This window comes from Micromys minutus (assembly GCF_963924665.1).
Source record: "Micromys minutus genome assembly, chromosome: 17".
NCBI classification, from domain to species: domain Eukaryota; kingdom Metazoa; phylum Chordata; class Mammalia; order Rodentia; family Muridae; genus Micromys; species Micromys minutus.
The window spans coordinates 11,842,088-11,861,816 of NC_137952.1; the positions used below are offsets into that span (position 1 = coordinate 11,842,088).

At 41.6% G+C, this 19,729-nt stretch overlaps 1 protein-coding gene across 1 annotated transcript in view; it reads right to left on the reverse strand.

Annotated features, from left to right (window-relative positions):
* PDHX (pyruvate dehydrogenase complex component X) overlaps positions 1–19,729 on the reverse strand; it is a 50,269-nt gene that overhangs the window by 16,076 nt on the left and 14,464 nt on the right. Inside the window, exons 3-5 of the mRNA XM_080930854.1 lie at positions 7,886–7,986; positions 2,745–2,947; positions 1,639–1,737 (exon numbers count right to left, since the gene is read on the reverse strand). Of these exons, the coding sequence (XP_080786980.1) occupies positions 1,639–1,737; positions 2,745–2,947; positions 7,886–7,986 (403 nt within the window). The remainder of the gene's footprint in view (positions 1–1,638; positions 1,738–2,744; positions 2,948–7,885; positions 7,987–19,729) is intronic.

Genomic DNA, 19,729 nt, shown 5'->3' on the forward strand with positions numbered 1-19,729 from the left:
GGTGGTGGAAGCATCCATCGGTGACAGCCCGTGTCAGTCTTTGCTGTCCTACCATTACTACCACTGAGATGCTTTCCAAAAGGGCACCTTGTAACTACATTCAGAACCTTCCTTAGACCCTACATTCCTTGACCTGTGACCCAACATCCTAACATAGAATTCAAGTCTTCTAAATGATGCACTCCTGCTGATGTCAATGACAGTAATTGCTACATGACCTACACAAACTGCCTCCTTCATCTTCATCCCAGACAGCTTTGCAGTGTGGCAGAAAGCTTCAGACATCAGTCATTCTGCTATGGCAAACGCTTCCTCAAACTCCTTATTTGACTTTTTTCTGGAGCCAACATTTTCTTTACCCAGACACACACTCTAGATGCCTCTTGCATGATTTTCAACCACGTTAAGGGCAGCGTGCATTTCCTCCTACCTGCATTCCTTTATGAGCCTTTCCTCAACTGACCCCCATACCTCAGTGGCCTTTATCTATTGCGACTGATACTGAATGAACCTGCCAAGCTGATCCTTCTCAGTTATAGCTAAAATTATTTTGCATTTCTTCAAATATTCAGTGGTTAATGAATCGAACATTCTGTTATCCTAACCCTCACATAACAGACAAGGCAAATCCATCTTATTATGAAGATAGTTGTTTTGTTCCATTTTTGCAGAGTTCTACTAAGGCACAGACTGGTCGGTGATTAAAAAGATATAAACCAGAGGAAAAAAGACCAACTTCCCAGGCCAGAACCAACACTTTATATCTATTCATGCTACCTAAATTCCTAAATGTACCAGACACCGCCGTCATTCTAACCAGTGCTGGAGTCACGCATGTGGTCACAGGCCCATTTGATTGGTCTTTGTTGTACCTTATTTAGGCTAAGTTCCACTAGAGAAAGGCCTATCTGTTTTAACACTATTGAGTGACAATTTTAAACAACTGCAAAGATGCATCAATTTCTTGACTAGAAAGACTTGCCTACATAAAGACGTCAGATCAGTTCTTACTGCGCTAACTCCATACATCTCATAAATGAGCATGTTCTTTGCCACATGCAGACCATAGAACTGAGTAGTGTTTAAAAAAAGCATATTCCAATACAGCTACTTTGTTGAAACAATAAACAAGGGAAATCTGCAATGCCTATCCGATTTTAAAGCGTATTGTAAAAACATTTATAATTAAAATGGTATCAACTCACAGGCAGATCAAAGAAAGAGAAAAGGAAATCCCTAAGAGAATTAACTGCAAATGGAGACTCCTCTGGATGAAGTAAGCAAAGTCTGAAGAGCTAAGAATTAATTATTCTTAGTGCATCTCCATACCTGGGAAACTGACGCTACTGGTGATGGCTTTATACACGTTCAAGTCTGTTTCTCTGCCTGGTGCTCTGCTTTTCTGCATTATCACCATTTCTAAGGATATGGCGTAGTCACTAAATTAAACTTAATTCTTAATAATGGTGCAATTATTCAGAAAACCCTTGCATAGAATATACCTGACACTAACAAAAGCAATTAAAACCACAAAAGAACAGTGTGCCTTGTTTTAAATCTCTACACAGAATAAGCTGTTTAAAAATCCTTTCAAGAAAAGGTAAGTGAGGGGACTGAAGCTTACACAGGCACACGTACTCTTTAGTGAAGATCCCTCGAGGGCCTGTGGCTGTGCCCTGGCTGGCGTCCAGTGAATGTTTTTCTAGAATGTTTCGGGCAGCTGGACTTAAGCGGAACCTAAGAATAAAAACATGAAAACGAATGAAACTAATTAACACACTGATTCAAATAGATCTACATGCCAACAGTTTTGCTGATAATCAGAAAAATGAATTCTTAGCACTGAAGTTAAAATGAGTCTCAAGGATAGTCACGGTCACAGACACTAATCTGTGTCAATTTATTTTATCCTCAAAACACGTTTACAAAGCAGTAACTAGTTACCCATTGTAAACAACCTTTAATAAGAGCAAATGTTCAGAACACAGGTAAGATGGCTTCTGACTGTCAGCGTAAGTCAGAGAAAATACAGGGAGTCCCTCACGGAAATGAGAAACGCTCTGCCCTTCAGGGACTAAAAGATCACTATGACCACCCAGATTACACTGTGGACTCTGGACAAATGATCACAGCATGCTTTGTGAGCGGTAGTATCAGGGCTGGGCATGAGCACTGCGCCTGATCTCCAGTACCTACATAGAAGGCAGGCACAGAGGGACCTATCTGCAGCACTGGCACTGGTGAGCTGGGGACAATGTTCACAAGTGCCTGGACTATCCCAAGGCAGCTAGAAGAAATTTACCCATGCCAGAATGTCAAATACTGAACTGTTTGAATAGCAACATATGCTAAAATAAAATTTCCATTTTGTATCAATTATACTCTGGACAGCTGAATGTATTTTAGTAATCTGAATTCTGTGAATGGAAACACAAAAATTAAAGCTTGGTCTCATGAACATCATTCTGCAATTTTAGAACCTCATTGCAGTTCAACATAGATACAGATGATTTTATCTTATACTGGGCAAACAAGGCTTTTAGAAGGCCAAACAAAACAGGCATTCACTAACTTCATCAAATGAAGAAGGATGTAAAATAACCATCTTATGTTTCAGTGTCCTAAGAGAAAAGTGCAAGATGCTTTGAACATGACACTTGTTTCAAACTCCTAAAATAATCATAACCTTTTCTACACAATAATCAAGTTAGATTGGACACACATGTTTACATAAACACACTCACCGTGGTGTCCCTCCTGTGTGTTCCTTCTTGGCAGGACAAGGAATCTGTGGCTGTGGAGAGGGCTGAGGAGGCGCTGGTGGCTTTGAAACTGGAGGTGGAGGACTGGCATCTTTGGGGATCTCCACCTGTTTCCAATCTTCCCCTTCCTCAACCATCAAACCAATGAGTGAGCCCAGTTTTATATTTTTAGCACCTTCTTCAACCTGTAATTTAAAAAGACAAAGGCCGGGATAGAAAAGCCCAGGATCACATCAAGTTGCACAGACGACCTCGCTAAGGTACACTGAAGACAGAGGGTCCCACCTTCTGCCCTGTCATTCCTCTAGCTCTCTCAAGTACTAATGTTGCCTCTGGAAATGAGCAAGACCCAGAGTTTTCTGGAAGCTTTCAAAACCAGAGTTTCCCTTACTTCTTCTCTGATGTCAATTACTTCCTATCCATGTAGGCATATGCCAACTACCCGTCCTCACTGGTTTCTACATGGTTTCAGAATTCTAACAGCTCCTGAGGGATTAATTCACCCAAATTAACTCATCCTATCTACTAATAACTTTTAAGTAAATAATGCTAATTAATTTTAAGTAAAATTTTCTTAGTAAATTTAGTCTATGGGGGGAAAAAATGTCCCATAATGCAGATAGAACTGGTAAATGGTTCTGGCTAAGTTTAAGGATAGTTTATGTCGTTCCCTATTAAGTTTTCCTGGAATATCTGCCTAAAAACCCCAGGAACTATCTCTGGAGCTTTTTATAAGTACATCAGAGATACAGTGGTTTCCAAGCTAAAGAGATACTGTTTTCAGATGGTATCTATCAACTACAAATCTAAACAAGATAAAGATTTTTTTTTTTTAAAACCACTCTAGAAATCAGTGTGGAGGTTCCTCAGAAAATTTGACATTGTACTACCCGAGGACCCAGCTATACCACTCCTGAGCATATACTCAAAAGATGTTCCAACATATAACAAGGACACATGCTCCACTATGTTCATAGCAGCCTTATTTATAATAGCCAGAAGCTGGAAAGAACCCAGATGTCCTTCAACAGAGAAGTGGATACAGAAAGTGTGGTGCATTTACACAAGGAATACTGCTCAGCTATTAAAAACACAGTGACTTCATAAAATTTTTAGGCAAATAAATGGAACTAGAAAATACCATTCTGAGTGAGGTAACCCAATCACAAAAAACATATGGTATGCACTCACTGATAAGTAGGTATTAGCCCTAAAGCTTGGAATACCCAAGATACAATTCACAGACCACATGAAGCTCAAGAAGAAGGAAGACCAAAGTGCAGATGCTTCAGTCCTTCTTAGAAGGGGGAACAAAAATATTCACAGGAGGAAATACAGAGACAAAGTTTGAATCAGAGACAGAAGCAAAGGCCATCCAGAGACTGCCCCACCTGGAGATCCAGTCCACATACGGCCACCAAACCCAAGCACTATTGTATGCCAATAAGTGCATGCTGACAGGTGCCAGATATGGATGCCTCCTCAGAGGGTTTGACAAAGTCACACAGATACAGCTGAGGATGCTTGCAGTTAACCATTGGACTGAACATGAGGACCCCAATGAATGAGCTAGAGAAAGTACTGAAGGAGCTAAAAGGGTTTGCAACCTCATGGGAAGAACAACATTATCAAGCAACCAGACCCTCCACAACTCCAGGGATAAAACATCAACCACTGAACACACATGCTGAGGCCCATGGCTCCAGTTGCATATGCAGCAGAGGGTATCATTGTCTGGCATCAATGAGAGGAGAGGCCTTTGGTCCAGAGTGAAGGCACATTTTCCCAGGGTAGGAGAATGTCAAGGTGCTGAGGTGGAGAGGATGATTGGGAGAGGGAGCACCTTCATGGAAACAAGTGGAGGGAGAAGGGGGATGGGAACAGGGATGGGGAATAACGTTTGAAATGTAAATACAGAGAATATCCAATAAAATGATTTTTAAAAGGGTCTTCTGAAAACAGTAAGTTTTGAGCAAATCTTTAGATGACAATATATAGTTTTGGTAGTGGGAGACAATGCTGTTTCTTTATGATTCTCTCTTCCTCTCAACTACTAACGTTCATTACAGATTGGTTTAATGAATAATATGACAGGCTGCAAAATGTTCACTAATGCAGCAATTACCATGAAAAGCTTTTTGTGGAATGGTATGACAGTTTAAAGTAACTCTAATTTTGCTGTTTATTAGTATGTACACTATCCTGAAATTTAAAATAAATGTAAAAATCTATGGGTTAGGAAGCTTTGCAAGCTTAGTTATTACCAATGGAAACTAGACCCAAAGACTAGAATGGCAAAGGACAGATGATACACCAGGCTACAACCTGACTTACAACACAAGTTAAAGAAGGCAATGGTCATTACAATTCTACTTAAAGTCATTAAAATCTTCAAGTGAATTATGTCTTTTCTAGGCATGCTAGTTTGGTGCAGACATTTACTTCTATGTAATTAGCAAATAGTCAAAGCTGGTGCAAACGCATTAACAGAGGCATAAATAATCTGCAAAATCACACTTAGGAACCTATCAGACCTTTTCTACATCCCCTCTCCCAGCTGTCGCTCTACCGAGACCAGGAGTCAGAAACCGTAAGCATCCAAGATGTTCCCACACAATCAAACCCTCTGTGGCTCTTATGCTAATGTGTTAAACTAGGAGTGAAGCCTTCTGTACTCTGTGCTCTACTCAGTGTGGTTCAGGTGAACTGTTTTCTCTCCCACATGTGTAGCTCCCGAGTTTCAACACTCTGTTACTACAGTAACACCTGGCTATGTGAGCACAGTACTGATGAGTTTGCACATCTGTTTCTTTGCCTGCCAAGAGAAAACAGCAACAGTCGCTGGCAAAGATTTGTTAGGAGGGATAAAGAAGTTCCCGGTATAAGGGATTTTGAACAGTACCTGTCCCTTAACATATACAGTAAAAATAGAATTTCTGTGTTTGCCTTCAAGTTACTAAATGAAAACAAATATACTCAACAGGGATCAATATTAGACTACAGTACATTTGGTTAGGATTGGAAATTCATGACAGGATCAGCACATCCTCAGGAATATAATGGGACAAACGGCCTCAAAAGTCATCATTACTGTGCTCGCGAAGCCAGCTGGACCAGCGACAGTCACAGAGATATGCCATGACACTAGAATATCAGTATCCAGATGATCAAGTGCTTTCTTAATTGCTTTACTATCCACAGGAGTTTGTTTTATGCCAGGGTTTCATACAGCCCTCCTAGTCTGGCATCGACCATGCTACTATGTAGGCAACATTGCTTACAAAGAGTAAACACAGGAACTTCCCAGTGACCACAGAATTACATCACCAAGAGTGAACAAGGTACATATAATTTGTGAATTATAAATGTGAATTCCAACTACACATTAATGCCTTAGTCATGATAGATACAGAATGCAGTTTTATAGAATCCGCTTCTTTAATAAGCACAACTAACTGCCTGACTCTGAAAATAACTCGGTCATCCATCTTCCTAGCAGATCATTATATTATATTTAGAAATATAAGGATTACCCCACAATGAGAAGCAAAGGCATAGCTACTGCTCAGACAGAGAGAGATGGAAGGGGAGGAGACTAGAAATACCACTAGGAGCCACCTTCCTGGCTTCTGCCCCATTCTGCCTGGTAGAACTGCACGCCTACCAGCCAGAACACACTGCTTATTATTCCAATTACTCACAAAATATTAGGATACTACTAAGAAGTAATTCTCACAAAGGCCTACTTTACATAGTCTTTCCTCTGGTGGGGAAATAACCGTCGCTAAAGCAACCATCAACGATGTCCATTTCCCACCTCCTCAGAATTTGGGAACAGAAGGATAGACACTACTGACCCACTAGAATGGCTAGCAATTTGAAATGCATTTCTGAGCAGTTAAGTGGAAAATGCTATTATCATGGAAGACACGCACAGCCAAGCAATCCAGAGCTGCAGTCAAGGACAGGCTGCCAAAAGCACACACAGAAAAATGTCGTTGAGATTGTGGCATATGGTAATTCAAGCAACCTTTTTCTTTTGCAAAATCCCGTACAAATTATTAAGCAAACTACTTTTGGAATAGATTTTTCCAGCTATAAAGACCCTTCAATTCACATTTTGCTCAAGTACATTAACTATATGTTCACTGGTGTGTTTTAAGGGGGCTGCTGATAAAATACATTGCAAGAAGTGGATGTTGGAAATATTAGAGTGTTGAAAATAAAACACCAGGGGCTAAGAAAACAAAACATCCAACAAGATCATTTCATAGTAGGAAACAAAGGACAGAAAGAAGGTCTACATGGAACTAGAGTATAAAATCCTAAAGTTCCACCATGTGTGTCCACATCTAGCCAGAGTATAATGTCCTAAAGAGCTGCATATGACAACAGAATAGACAAAGGGCTGAGGGCAGTTATACTGAGCTTCACCTAGAGACTCAAACACCCATCCACAAAGGATGGCCATCAGAGGGACAGCTTGCTGGTGCAACTCAAGTGGTAAAGGGCAAAATGGATACGCACTGCCCAGTCACAATCAGACAACCATGACGAATGGTGGGGCTAATGTCACCAAGGGCTGAATGACCAGCAGCACGGATGGGCACAGTAGCACTACAGAGTCCTAGAGTGACATTTGTGCATTTCCTTACTTAGTCTTCCCCACTACGACGTGACTTAAATCATCTCCAAATCGAAGGGAAAGACACCAACAGAATGAGTTTGCTACTTGTTCCACGCCATGTCGAGCTGGCGGCACTTCCCATCCACTTACTACCCACCTGGCAGGGATGCAGGGCCCACAGTCTCGGCAGCCACACCAACACCATACTGTCTGCTCCAGGGACAGACTGCTGGTGGGCTCCACAGTGAACCATGGCCCGCCAACAGCTTTAAACTGGTCATATTATTTGCTCTGTATAAATGGTCTAGAATTTTATCCTAAAACCGTCAAACACAAGACCAATGGGGGAAAATCTATGGGAAAAAGGCAATTACTAATTTTTGGCATGAAAATATTGTTACGATGTGAACTGAAATGTAATATACTGTAGATAACAAGACACACAGGAGAGACTTTACTCGAGGGGTTTACATAAAGAAAGACACCCACGTCTTACCACTATCTTGGCTAAGATGCCGTCGTCATTTGCATCTAAGGTGACCACGGCCTTGTCCGTCTCAATTTCACACAACGAGTCTCCAGCGCTCACAGCTTCACCTATAAAACAGTGAGGTTGGTTGATTGGTCTGTTTTAAAATTGCATTTTATTTCTATTTACTTAGTGGTGTGTGCGTGCGTGCGTGCGTGCGTGTGTGTGTGTGTGTGTGTGTGTGTGTGCAATCAATACATGGCTCATGTGTGGAAGTCAGAAGACAATTCATGAGAGTTGGTTTTCTTGTTCAACCATTTGGGTCCCACGAATCAAATTCAAGCCATGGAGCTTGGAGGCAAGTAATAAGCTTTCTTACTAGCCCTGTTTTATTCTTTTAAGTATGAAAATTAGTATGAACATATGTATAGCATGAATAAATAAGAAAGCATTCTATGTTGTGAAAATACAATTAGTACTCAATGTGTGTTTGCACATGTATGTGGACAGTTTTCCAAAAGCTATACAATGGGTATATTTACTATAATAAAAATTATTACACAGAGATAGACAACATTTTAACAATGAATTCACACTCATAAAGATAATAACAACAAAGGTTTTTATTTTCTGGGATAAAGGTTCCTTGTCTATTTTTATTTTTGAAATGAAATTTCATATAGTTCATGCTAGGATTGGGTAGACAAGCCTAATCCTTCCTAATCCTTCTGTCTCTCAGCCCCAACCCCACCCCCACCTTTAAAGGACAATTTGACTATTCCATTAAATGAGAAACCATATCACTTACAATACTTTTCTGTTGACTGTTTAGAAGAAATCCAGAAACCCTGCTAGCACTATACAGCACAGAATGAACATAGTATAAACAGGAAATAAAACACATCTCTGAAGCCAACTAAGACCATTTCTATGCCAACAACAACAACAACAACAACAACAACAAAAAAAAAAAATACAAAACTCAAAATGTGTCCAGGAGCAGCACCGCAAATGTGCAAGTTTCTTGGCCTAGAGGCCAAGGGGAAGATGTGGAGCTGACAGAATGACCAGTCCAGGCTTCAGGACCTAAGGATAAGACAGGAGAGGACTAAAACATCTCAGGAACATGAGCTGTGGCAAATGACCCTTGAGGACAAAAGATGGCCATAGCCCAGGGTGCGGGGGATGGGCAGGAGGGAAGACATGGAAACAACATCCACACCACTGTCCACTCAAAGGAAACCACCAAACAAGGTTCTCAAACACAAAGAAAGCCAACATTGTGACAACAAAATACGATCAGTAATTAGAACAGAAACTAAATTTTGGAAAAACTACTATGGCAAATCTTTTCAACTCAGTATTTTGAGGTAAAATAGCTATTACAAATTCAAGACATTTCTTTTTTAAATTACAGAAATGAAAAAATAAAGTATTAGGAAGAAAAGAAAACAATAGAAAGTTGTGGGGAGAAAAACTCAAGGTCCCAAAATAAAGTATCAATGAAACACAGCAAGAGTTAATGGATGAGGCACTAGTAGCACTGGGAGGGCAAACAGGAAAGTCAAAGAAAGAAAAAGCAGGCAATTGAGAGCCTGAGGCGCCTCTCCTCAGGCAGTTCAGAAGTGGTGGCTGGAGGGACCAGCAGAGTCAGTGGTGCAGACCACTGGTGAGAAGTTCCCAGGACTAGAGTCAGGGTGAAGAATTCTGAATGGTTGTACGGACTAAAATGGGTACATAAGGGAGTCTTGTGGCTTTGAGGGAGGCTCTGACTTTTATCTAGATGCAGGTAACAAGGGGATGTGTATGCATGAACATTATTAATTAACTTTTCTTTGATGAAAACTGAGCAGGGAACAGGAGTATTAGACAGTATAAACATGAATCCACATTTGATGACCAGAGAGACTGTACACTATCAACAATAGAAAATGCCCTTTAGAAAGTTATAAGGAAAAAGCAGATTACCTCAGTAGTAGAATGACAGAGTCAGAGCACACCAAGAGCTGCAGGAGTCAGAGGACAGTGAAGTAACATAATACGGAAGAAAAACATTGTCTGGAACATTAAACACAGCCAAACAACAATTAAGAATGAAATGTCAAGTATTTAAAGTACAAAACTGCACTGGGGAAAATTTCCTAAACAGAACACCAATGGCTTATGCTCTAAGATTAAGAATCAACAAATGGGACCTCATAAAATTACAAAGCTTCTGTAAGGCAAGGGACACTGTCATTAGGACAAAATGGCAACCAACAGATTGGAAAAAGATCTTTACCAATCCTACATTGGATAGAGGGCTAATATCCAATATATACAAAGAACTCAAAAAGTTAGACTCCAGAGAATCAAATAACCCTATGAAAAATGGGGTACAGAGCTAAACAAAGAATTCTCAACTGAGGAATACTGAATGGCTGAGAAGCACCTAAGGAAATGCTCGACATCCCTAGTCATCAGGCAAATGCAAATCAAAACAACCCTGAGATTTGATTAAAATCAAAACAACCCTGAGATTCCATCTCACACCAGTAGAATGGTTAAGATCAAAAGCTTAGGTGACAGCAGATGCTGGTGAGGATGTGGAGAAAGAGGAACACTCCTCCACTGTTGGTGGGATTGCAAGCTGGTACAACTATTGGGATTCTGTAAACCTATGCTCTGCCCCAGTTACCTGACACTATAAAGGGGTCTGCTTGTCCCCTCCTCTCTCTCTTGGCCCCTGGCCCTCCTGCTCTCAAGGTCTCTTACCCTTGCTCTCCCCCTTGCCCCTCCTTTCCCCATTCCCTCCCCCTCTCTCCACATGCTCATGGCTGAACTCTACTCCACTTCTCTTCTCTTCTCCTCCCCTCCCTTCCCCTCCCCTCCTCTCCCCTCCTCCCCCCCCCCCTCTCTCTGCCCCTACCACCCTCTTAACTCCTTTCCCCATGACCTGAATAAACTCTATTCTGTACTATACCACTGTGTGGCTGGTCCCTCATGGGGAAGGGATTCCCAACATAGGTCCCCCAAAGGCATCCCCTTGCCCCCAAACCTAGCCACACCTCCATGGAGCATATTCCCCCACTTTCTTCATCTTTTTCCTAACATTAGTACCAAAACCTGGGACATCTCTTTTCTTTCAACAACTCTGGAAATCAGTCTGAAAGTTCCTCAGAAAACTGAACATTATACTACCTGATGACGAAGCTATAGCACTCCTGAGGATATACTCAAAAGATGTTCTCACATCTAACAAGGACACATGCTCCACTATGTTCATAGCAGCCTTATTTATAATAGCCAGGAGCTGGAAAGAACACAGATGTTCTTCAACAGAGGAATGGATACAAACAATGTGGTACATTTACACAATGGAGTATTCAATAATACTTAGCTATTAAAAAAATGACTTCATGAAAATTTTAGGCAAATGATGGAACTAGAAAATACCATTCTGAGTGAGGTAACCCAATCACAAAAAACATATGGTATGCACTCACTGATAAGTGGATATTAGCCCCAAAGCTTGGATTACCCTAGATACAATTCACAGACCACATGAAGCTCAAGAAGAAGGAAGAATAAAGTGTGGATGTTTCAGTCCTTCTTAGAAAGGGAACAAAAACATTCACAGGAGGAAATATGGAGACAAAGTTTGAATCAGAGACTGAAGCAAAGGTCATTTCTGGATGCCTTTGGTGGCCTTCAAGGTGGTGGACCACACCACCTTGAAGATCGAGCCCATACACAGCCACCAAACCCAAACAATATTGCTGATGTCAAAGAGTGCATGCTCTCAGGAACCTGATATATCTGTCTCCTGAGAGGCTCTGCCGGAGAATGACAAATACAGAGGCAGATGCTCACAGCCAACCACTGAACTGAGAACAGGGTCTCTAATGGAGAAGTTAGGGAAAGGATTGAGGAGCTGAAGGGGTTGCAACCTCATAAAAACAACATTGCCAACCAACCAGAGCTCCCAAGGACTAAACCACTATCCCAAAGAGTACAAATGGACCAACCCATGGCTCCAGCTGCATATATATCAGAAGATGGCCTTGTTGGGCATCAGTGGGTAGAGAAACTCTTGTTCCTTCTAAGACTCAATGCCCCAGTTTAGGTGAATGTCAGGGTGGGGAGGTGGGAGGGATTGGATGGGTAAGGGTGAGCCCTCATAGAAGCAGGGGGAGGGAAGATGGGACAGCAGGGGTTATGGAGGGGAAACCAGGAAAGGGGATAACATCTGAAATGTAAATAAAATATATTCAATAAAAAAAATTAAAGTACAAAAATCTGTAGGGAAATTTACTAATAGTGATTATTTTAAAGAGCTCTTACAAAATGCAGTTTAAGACAAACAAGACACAAATAGAAGGGATGGACACACGGACAAGTCAGCACTGAAGGTACTAACACATACCACCCATTTACAATGTAACACCTAAGAATTAAAAAGTGAAATGAACTCTGAAAAAATAACAGAATAAATAACAAGAAGGTTTAGTGAGGGCTAACTGTACTTACAACTTTCGTACAGTAAGAAGAAAAACAGAATTAATACTAAACCCAAATGACAAAATCTAGAGCTTTCTTTCTTTCCTTCCTTTCCTTCCTTCCTTCCTTCCTTCCTTCCTTTCTTTCTTTCTTTCTTTCATGTATATGAGTACACTGTGGCTGTCTTTAGACACCAAAAGAAGGCATCAGATCTTATTACAGATGGTTGTGAGTCACCATGTGGTTGCTGGGATTTGAACTCAGGACCTTGGGAAAAGCAATTGGTGCTCTTAACCACTGAGCAATCTCTGCAACCCCAAATTTAGGGATTTAAAAATACAAATAAAATCTATAAAATTCAAAACTCAGAAAAAAACAGAAAACAACAAAACAATTGTCTAAAAGAAAGTGAGAATATAAGAAATAAGAAGAATAAAAGCAGAAATGTCTAAAAAATTATAGAAATCAGCTTAGGGTATGAGCAATCACAGTACAGATGACTAGATTAAAACCATCTATTACCAAATTACCAAAATGAACATAAAACTAAAGTCTTTGCAAATGTACCTTATAAGAGAGAGACCAAAAACAAAGCTGAATAAAAAATGCAAAAGTAGAAAAATATGAGATATATAAACATACCTACTCATATACTGTTCCCAGCTGTATGCAGCAGAGCTATTAACTGGCCGATACAGTAAGAGACTACCAAAGAAAAACCTCACATTAACAAATATGCCATGAAAGTTCAATGCATGGAAAGCTCTCTGTATACCTGAATGAACAACCAGGTGATTTTACCTCAGTTAGAGCTCAGGACTACCAATATTAATATTTCAATGGAGTAAATTTAGCTGTTAGACAGTATTTACCAAACACCTAAAAGGTACCTACCTCCTTTTGGCCTACAGATATTTACTGACAACTGTGCTGTGCCCCAAGGATGCAGGAGTGGGAAACAAGAGCAGGCTTGTTTGAATTTCTGATTCAAGAAACTCCCTTGAGTAGAAGGTCAGCAAGGTAAAAAGTCAGCATGCTCTGGGAATATTCAGGAGGTCCTCTAACTGGTCTCAGAAGGGAAGAGAAGCTTCCTAGGACAAGAGGACAGCTCCCCCAGCCACATGAGTGGGACAATGCGCCAGGCAAGAAGGAGCTCAGCCAAAGCCCTGGGACCACTGCTTTAGGGAAGTGGCAAACAGAACAAGGGAGCCAGCTCTGCAGGACGAAGAGACCACTGTGTCTGCAGGAGAGCTGTGGCTCCAGCCTGCCTCTCTTGTGTATCTTTCAGCACAGCTGCTTCAGGAGAGGCAGCACTATTTCCTGCAGAACCCCTCCCCAACGTTTCTGTTGAGGACTGACAAGCACGTTCACTGTAAATGGGAAACACTGATGTCCCCACATAGGAACTCTCAGTAAGGATGGAATTACAGCTCAGCTCAGCTTTCAAGAGACTGGACATGTGGATACAGCCTAGAGTTTTCAAAGCACCTTCCCTAATTTTATGGTGTTTTTATTCAATTCTTAGACTAAAATAAAATATAATACCGAACAAAGCTGCTATTCTGCCTCATTCAAGAGCTAGAGCTAGCGTATGTGCTATGAGCTTCCTCTTCCCTCACCAGGACTGAATGGAGAACTCTAACTAGAAGACATAGCTTCCCTCTGTCAGCTCACTTCCAGGGTGGAGCCCAGGGGACAGACGTGGTGAATCTTACAGCAGGATTCCCTGCACTCTGACCATCTTAGCTTCTAACACACAGCACACATGCACTCACAGCATTGTCTGACATGGCTGTAATTACAAAGCCTCGGGCTTTCAGGAACCCTTAAAGCTAATGAAGATTGCACTGTCACAGGAAATCAAATCATTACCTAGTCTTTCCTTGCAATTTCTACCTTCTTACATGTTTTAAGTTCTAAAATAATTGTTTAAAATCAGTGACTATATATCAATAAAGACTTTACTATCAAAACAGTGTATTAAAAGTTACGTGTCAGAATATAAATTTGTTTTCAGCACAAAATCAATTAACCAAGGCTCACCGTGTTAGATCATAGTGACAACAATCTCTGAAGGGTTCGTGAGTTACCAAGAAACTAGAATTAAAAGTGGTCTCAATTACTTCTAATATATTACTAAATACCACCTCCTGCACCCAAAGCTGGGTTAATACAGAATTTAAAGGCAAACTGAAGGGAAATAAGCTCCAGAAGATTAAAATGTATCGTCTGCTGTTCATGAACCAAGTGCGCTGCTGGAAAGCAGAGCAGGTGGCTGAACCGCTTGCTTCCTGACTCCGGGCCACTGTCCAGTGCCCCTGAGCACCTCCCCACACTGCTGATGAGCTGCAGCGCTCACAGCTACCAGCCTGGACTTCGCAAAGTGTGATGGAACTTAATCTTTTCAAGTCATTATTTAGGGTGTCAATATCCTGCTATAATGGATAGGGAACCGGCCAAGGCTCTAAGTCATGAGGAGAAAAAGCTGGAATAGACTCCCAGGGATCCTTACGTGGAACTATGTCAGCCACTGATAATAATTGTAAAAGATGTCAGAAGCCATGCAGAGCCAGTCCTCAAAGTGCTTCAGTAAAACACTGGCTCTGGTTTCTATGACTCCCAGAGTTCTAGAAAGCTCTGTAGCTGTGTCTGTGACTATGTCGTCTTGTGTCTTCTCCTCTGGTCCTACTGGATATGTCCATTTTATTCTCCTCAGTCCCAACTTCTCTTTCTAACCTCCCACCGCTTTACGCAGCAGGAAAAGTCGTGTTCTGCAGTTCACAAATCTGTGCTGTGTGTTTGGGGGGGGGGGAGACTAGCTGTGGTTCTGCATCCTCTGCTTCCTTCCTCTCAGGGTGTCTGGAGGCTGCTGCACACCAGGGGGCTGAAAGGAAGAAGGGGGATGTGTGTGTGTGTGTGTGTAGGTGTGGATAGGGCTACAGTTCTTCTACACAAAGATCTTCTCCCACCATCTTCAATAAAGCAGCTTTGAGATGGTCTTCTCTTGTGCACATACCTTCACTCAGGGTGGGCTTGTACGCATACACTTTATTCCGGTGAACCAGAGGCATATAGACTTTGGAGAGTAGGAAAGAGTTTTCTGGCTGGAGTTTAAAGTTCATGAATGCCTCATTTGTATGAAGAGATATTCCAGGAATCTCAGGTACTTGCCTCGAGGATCCTTATCAGGAAAAGAGGAAGTTTGCAGTCTGCCAAGGACTACTCAGCCTTCCCCAGATAGAGGGTGTGGAGAGTCAGGATCAGACAAGGTCAGAGAAGGAAAGGCCCTGCTGGTAAAGGGAGTCCTCCATTTTGAGCTGAGCGCAGATGAACTATCCTGTCCATGGTAGACTTTAACCTTTATAAGCAGAGTTTCCCTCCACAAATTCATTCATGTCTTCTCCTCACCCAAACTTCAACGTTATTTTTAATTTTATGGGCAACACTTTTCATGACTAGAACTTCCATTTGACCCTTTTCTCTGTCTGGTGTTTTTACAATATGTCTATGTTAACATTTTTAATTCCTTCTCTTATATGTTTAATAAGCTCAAATTCACCTATTTTTGAGTTTAGTAATTCTAACCAATGGTAGATCCTGGAGGTCTACTTGCTGCTAGCTATGCTTACTGAATTTCACTTCCAGACAACTGCTTCTGAACATATCATTAAGTCTGGGACTGAGTGCTCAGCAAACCGGACTTGATCTTGTTTGGAATCCTGCATGGGTTATAGGTTGTGCCCCAACAGGATGGCATCAAAGGTATTAAGAGTGGAGTACCCTTTGCCTCAGCCAGGGACTTCTCAGTCACAAAGTCCCAAGTACTGTAAACCTGAAGCCCATGAGACAAGTTTCAAGGGAATGAGCAAGCTTACCCCACAGAGATCTCCAGACCAACAATAATTCTGTTGTCACACAGTACCGAGCTCTACTCATACTGATAGCTCACACCCTATCAACAGCCCACACCTGTGCCCAGACTCCACTTCCTGTAACAGGCTGAGCATCCGGCCTTCAATTCCTAATGCTTCTCAAAATGGACCAGACCCAAACCTGAAGCTAACCATGGTTTCCTTTTCCCACCTCTCGACCAGCTCACATCTCTGCCTTTCTCTGCAGTCCCAGGCCCAGGAGGGCACATGCCTTCACTCTCAGCTCACAGCTTGGGCTGTGGAATTAATCTCATGGGTTAAGTCCATTTATTCTACAGGGTCTTTCCAGGGTCTCTGTCCCATTCCACACTTATGGATCTACCCAAGTGCTCACTAATTAACTACTTACAGAGGCTGCCCAAACTTCTTATAACCAGGGAAGAAAACACACTAACACATACCCCACAAAGCAAAAGAGCTAAGCAATGTTTCCAGTCAAATGAAACGTTCAAGACCCATCAGCCATAACACCAGCCCAATCCATATGACCCAACTTCTGTGAGGCTTCTTCTTGCATTTCCTAATACTCAGATTCCTTCAAAGAAAGGCCGCCCTGTCCTAAACCACCACCAAGCTCATTTACCCAGGGTTCTCAACTAAATGCCTGCCAGCTCTCTTCCTGCTCTCCACACTTGTCACCATTAGTGGAAGTGACACTACAAATAGCTCGACCCCCTGGAGCCAGAATATAACTCCATGAGACTTAGAACCCTTGCCCACGCCCTAAACACTGCATATACTATTTGGTGAACACCCGATCGCACCATGTAATAGCAGTGTTTACTTTAAAGACACCTGTGCTCAGTGCATCAATCACATGGGGGCACCCTCCAAGTCCTGGCCAGAGCTAGTCCTGGGATCTACCCCCTGTCCTTTTTAAACACTTGCTTGACCAGCCAAGACAAACACCAGGGAGCATGCACTTGCTGGCCTACAATTTCTCCGTGTATCTAATGATTCTGAATATAGAATCTGTCCTCTTTCCTTCCAAGTTAAACACTCTGGAGCATGAATAAAGAGGATGAAAGTATGATTAGAGTGTGTAATAAGGAATGGGCCAGTGGACAGTATCTGGAGGGGTTACTCTTACAGTGACCAAAAGATGAAAAAAAAAAAAAAACATAAAGCAGATCCCAAAGACAGAGAGCCTTTCCACCTTCCTTTACACCAATGTTACTGCTTTTCCTTCTCTGACACGGAACCACAACACATTTACCTCTTTGGCCTGGATATTCAATAATGTTTTTCCTGAACACCATACTAGACACTTGGGTGAAATGGCTGCTATATGCAGTAGACAGGCACAACTTTACAGACAGATGTATATCAAGTATTCCTAGTAACTTAGTAACACCGACAATCAAATTCATCTAGTGGCTTGAAAAAACTAAAGAATGGTTTCTCACTTTAGAGTTTACTGCAAAGGTACCGAGTACAACTTCTAAAGTATATATATCATTACATTACCAATTTACACACATACAGAGGTGGCAAGGAAGGCCCAGCATCAAGACTCACAGCCAGTCTCATTGCATCCATACCTATCCTTAACCTCAGAGCTCCCACCAGTGTCATTTCAAACACAATCACAGCTCCTGGAGAGAACTACAGCATCACCAAACTTCTATTTAAAAAAAAAAAAAAAACTCCCTTCAGAGCATTAACATTCTAGCCACTTTTAAAACTTCTGTTTGCTTGGATCATGGTCAATATAAAGTCTACACCCAAGCTTTAGTCTCTCAAGTCTGTTATGGTCTGTGTGCCACTCTCAAAACCATGTGTTCATGAAGTTGGCCTGCAGCGTTCCCTAGTGTGTGGCTTGTTGATGACTCCTCATGGCTTCACGAAACAGGTTCCACTTCTTGCTAATATCTGGGAACATGGCAGGTACACTGGCTGGTTTTGTGTCAACTTGACGCAAGCTGGAATTATCACAGAGAAAGACTCCAGTGTGGATGCTTTACAGTGGACTGGTCTTTGTTCTACACATTTCCAGGACAGACCCTGACAGTTATTGTCATGGGGTCTTTAGCCATTCATCTGTTTTGTCTGATGCACACCAAAGTCCAGGTTACCCAGATCCATCCACCTCAACTACTCCTTTGATGTATTCTGTAAAATACTTGTATGAGCCTGACATTCACACCACCAACATAACCTCAGAATGGGATCACTCACCCTAACAGTTCAGGACTGGGTTGGAGCTCCTTCAGCTATGATCTATTAGGCATTATAGGCAAATTTATTGACATTTAAAATAGCCTTACCAGCAATCAGACACATGTTCACCTGTTTCAATTTGACTCAACATTAGGGCACTTTCACATTTTAGTTTTATTTTAAGATCATGCAAAACATGTAGTTTTCCTATATCAAAGAGAAAAATAAATTTATATCCAGAGACATCTACCTTTTGGGCCTGTCTCCCCATCCTATTCTCTGCATTACAACCACTAACTGACGTTTTTAAGCTTGTCTCCTATCCCTTTCTGGGTGCTGAGTCCATGTCCTCTGCCACTGTTTCCACCTTCAGTCCCTGGCTGCCGAAGCCTGGGCACGGCCTTTCTTGTGTATGATGACACACTACCCTTGACGTTACCCTGCTATTTTTCAGTGAACATCTCTCCACATTAACAGGAGATACTGCTCACTTCTTTATACTTATAGATGTTTTACAAGTTAACCAATAGCGCTCCACTCACTGTGACCTGCATCTGGGCTGCCCCCATTGTCTACTAAACAGGCAATAAATAGCCTTATATGTTGATGTGCTTTGTCTTATTTTTACCAGTGTAACAGAGACAAGTCCTTGGGAATAGAGCTACTGAGCTGAACAGTAAATATATATGTAATGTTTCAGACATTAGAGATTCCTGGCATTTGACTACTTTGCACTCTTGAGTAATTTAGAGTGCTCACTCCACAATGGTCAGCTGGCCACGTCCACATTTCTGTACATGATATTGAAACATGATATTTAAGTAGCACCTGTTTGCTAATTTATTTATCAGTATGTAGATCAAGTGTCTTTTCCCTCTATGTTTAAGTGCCATTCTGAATCTTTTTTCTGTAACCCACCTGTTCATATATTGACTTTTTTTTAGGAGTAATCCTTTGTGGTACAAGCTGCTTTTTTCCAGTTTGTCACTAGATTCTTTTTATTTGGTTTACCATGTTTTCTTTATACAAATTTACTACTATCATTATTACTGTGTTTTGTGTGTATGTGTATCACATGTACATATGCACATGTACTGCTTGTGTGTCTGGTGCCCCTGGTGGCCAGAAGAAAGTGCTGGATTCCAGAAAAGGAGTTACTGACAGTTGTGAGCTACCATTTGGGTTCTTGGACTCAAACCTGGATCTTCCGGAAGAACGACCAGTGCTCTTACCTGCTGGGCATTTGCTCAAGCCCTACAAAGACTGTTTTCATCAAATGTAACACTTACTGCCTTCTGGA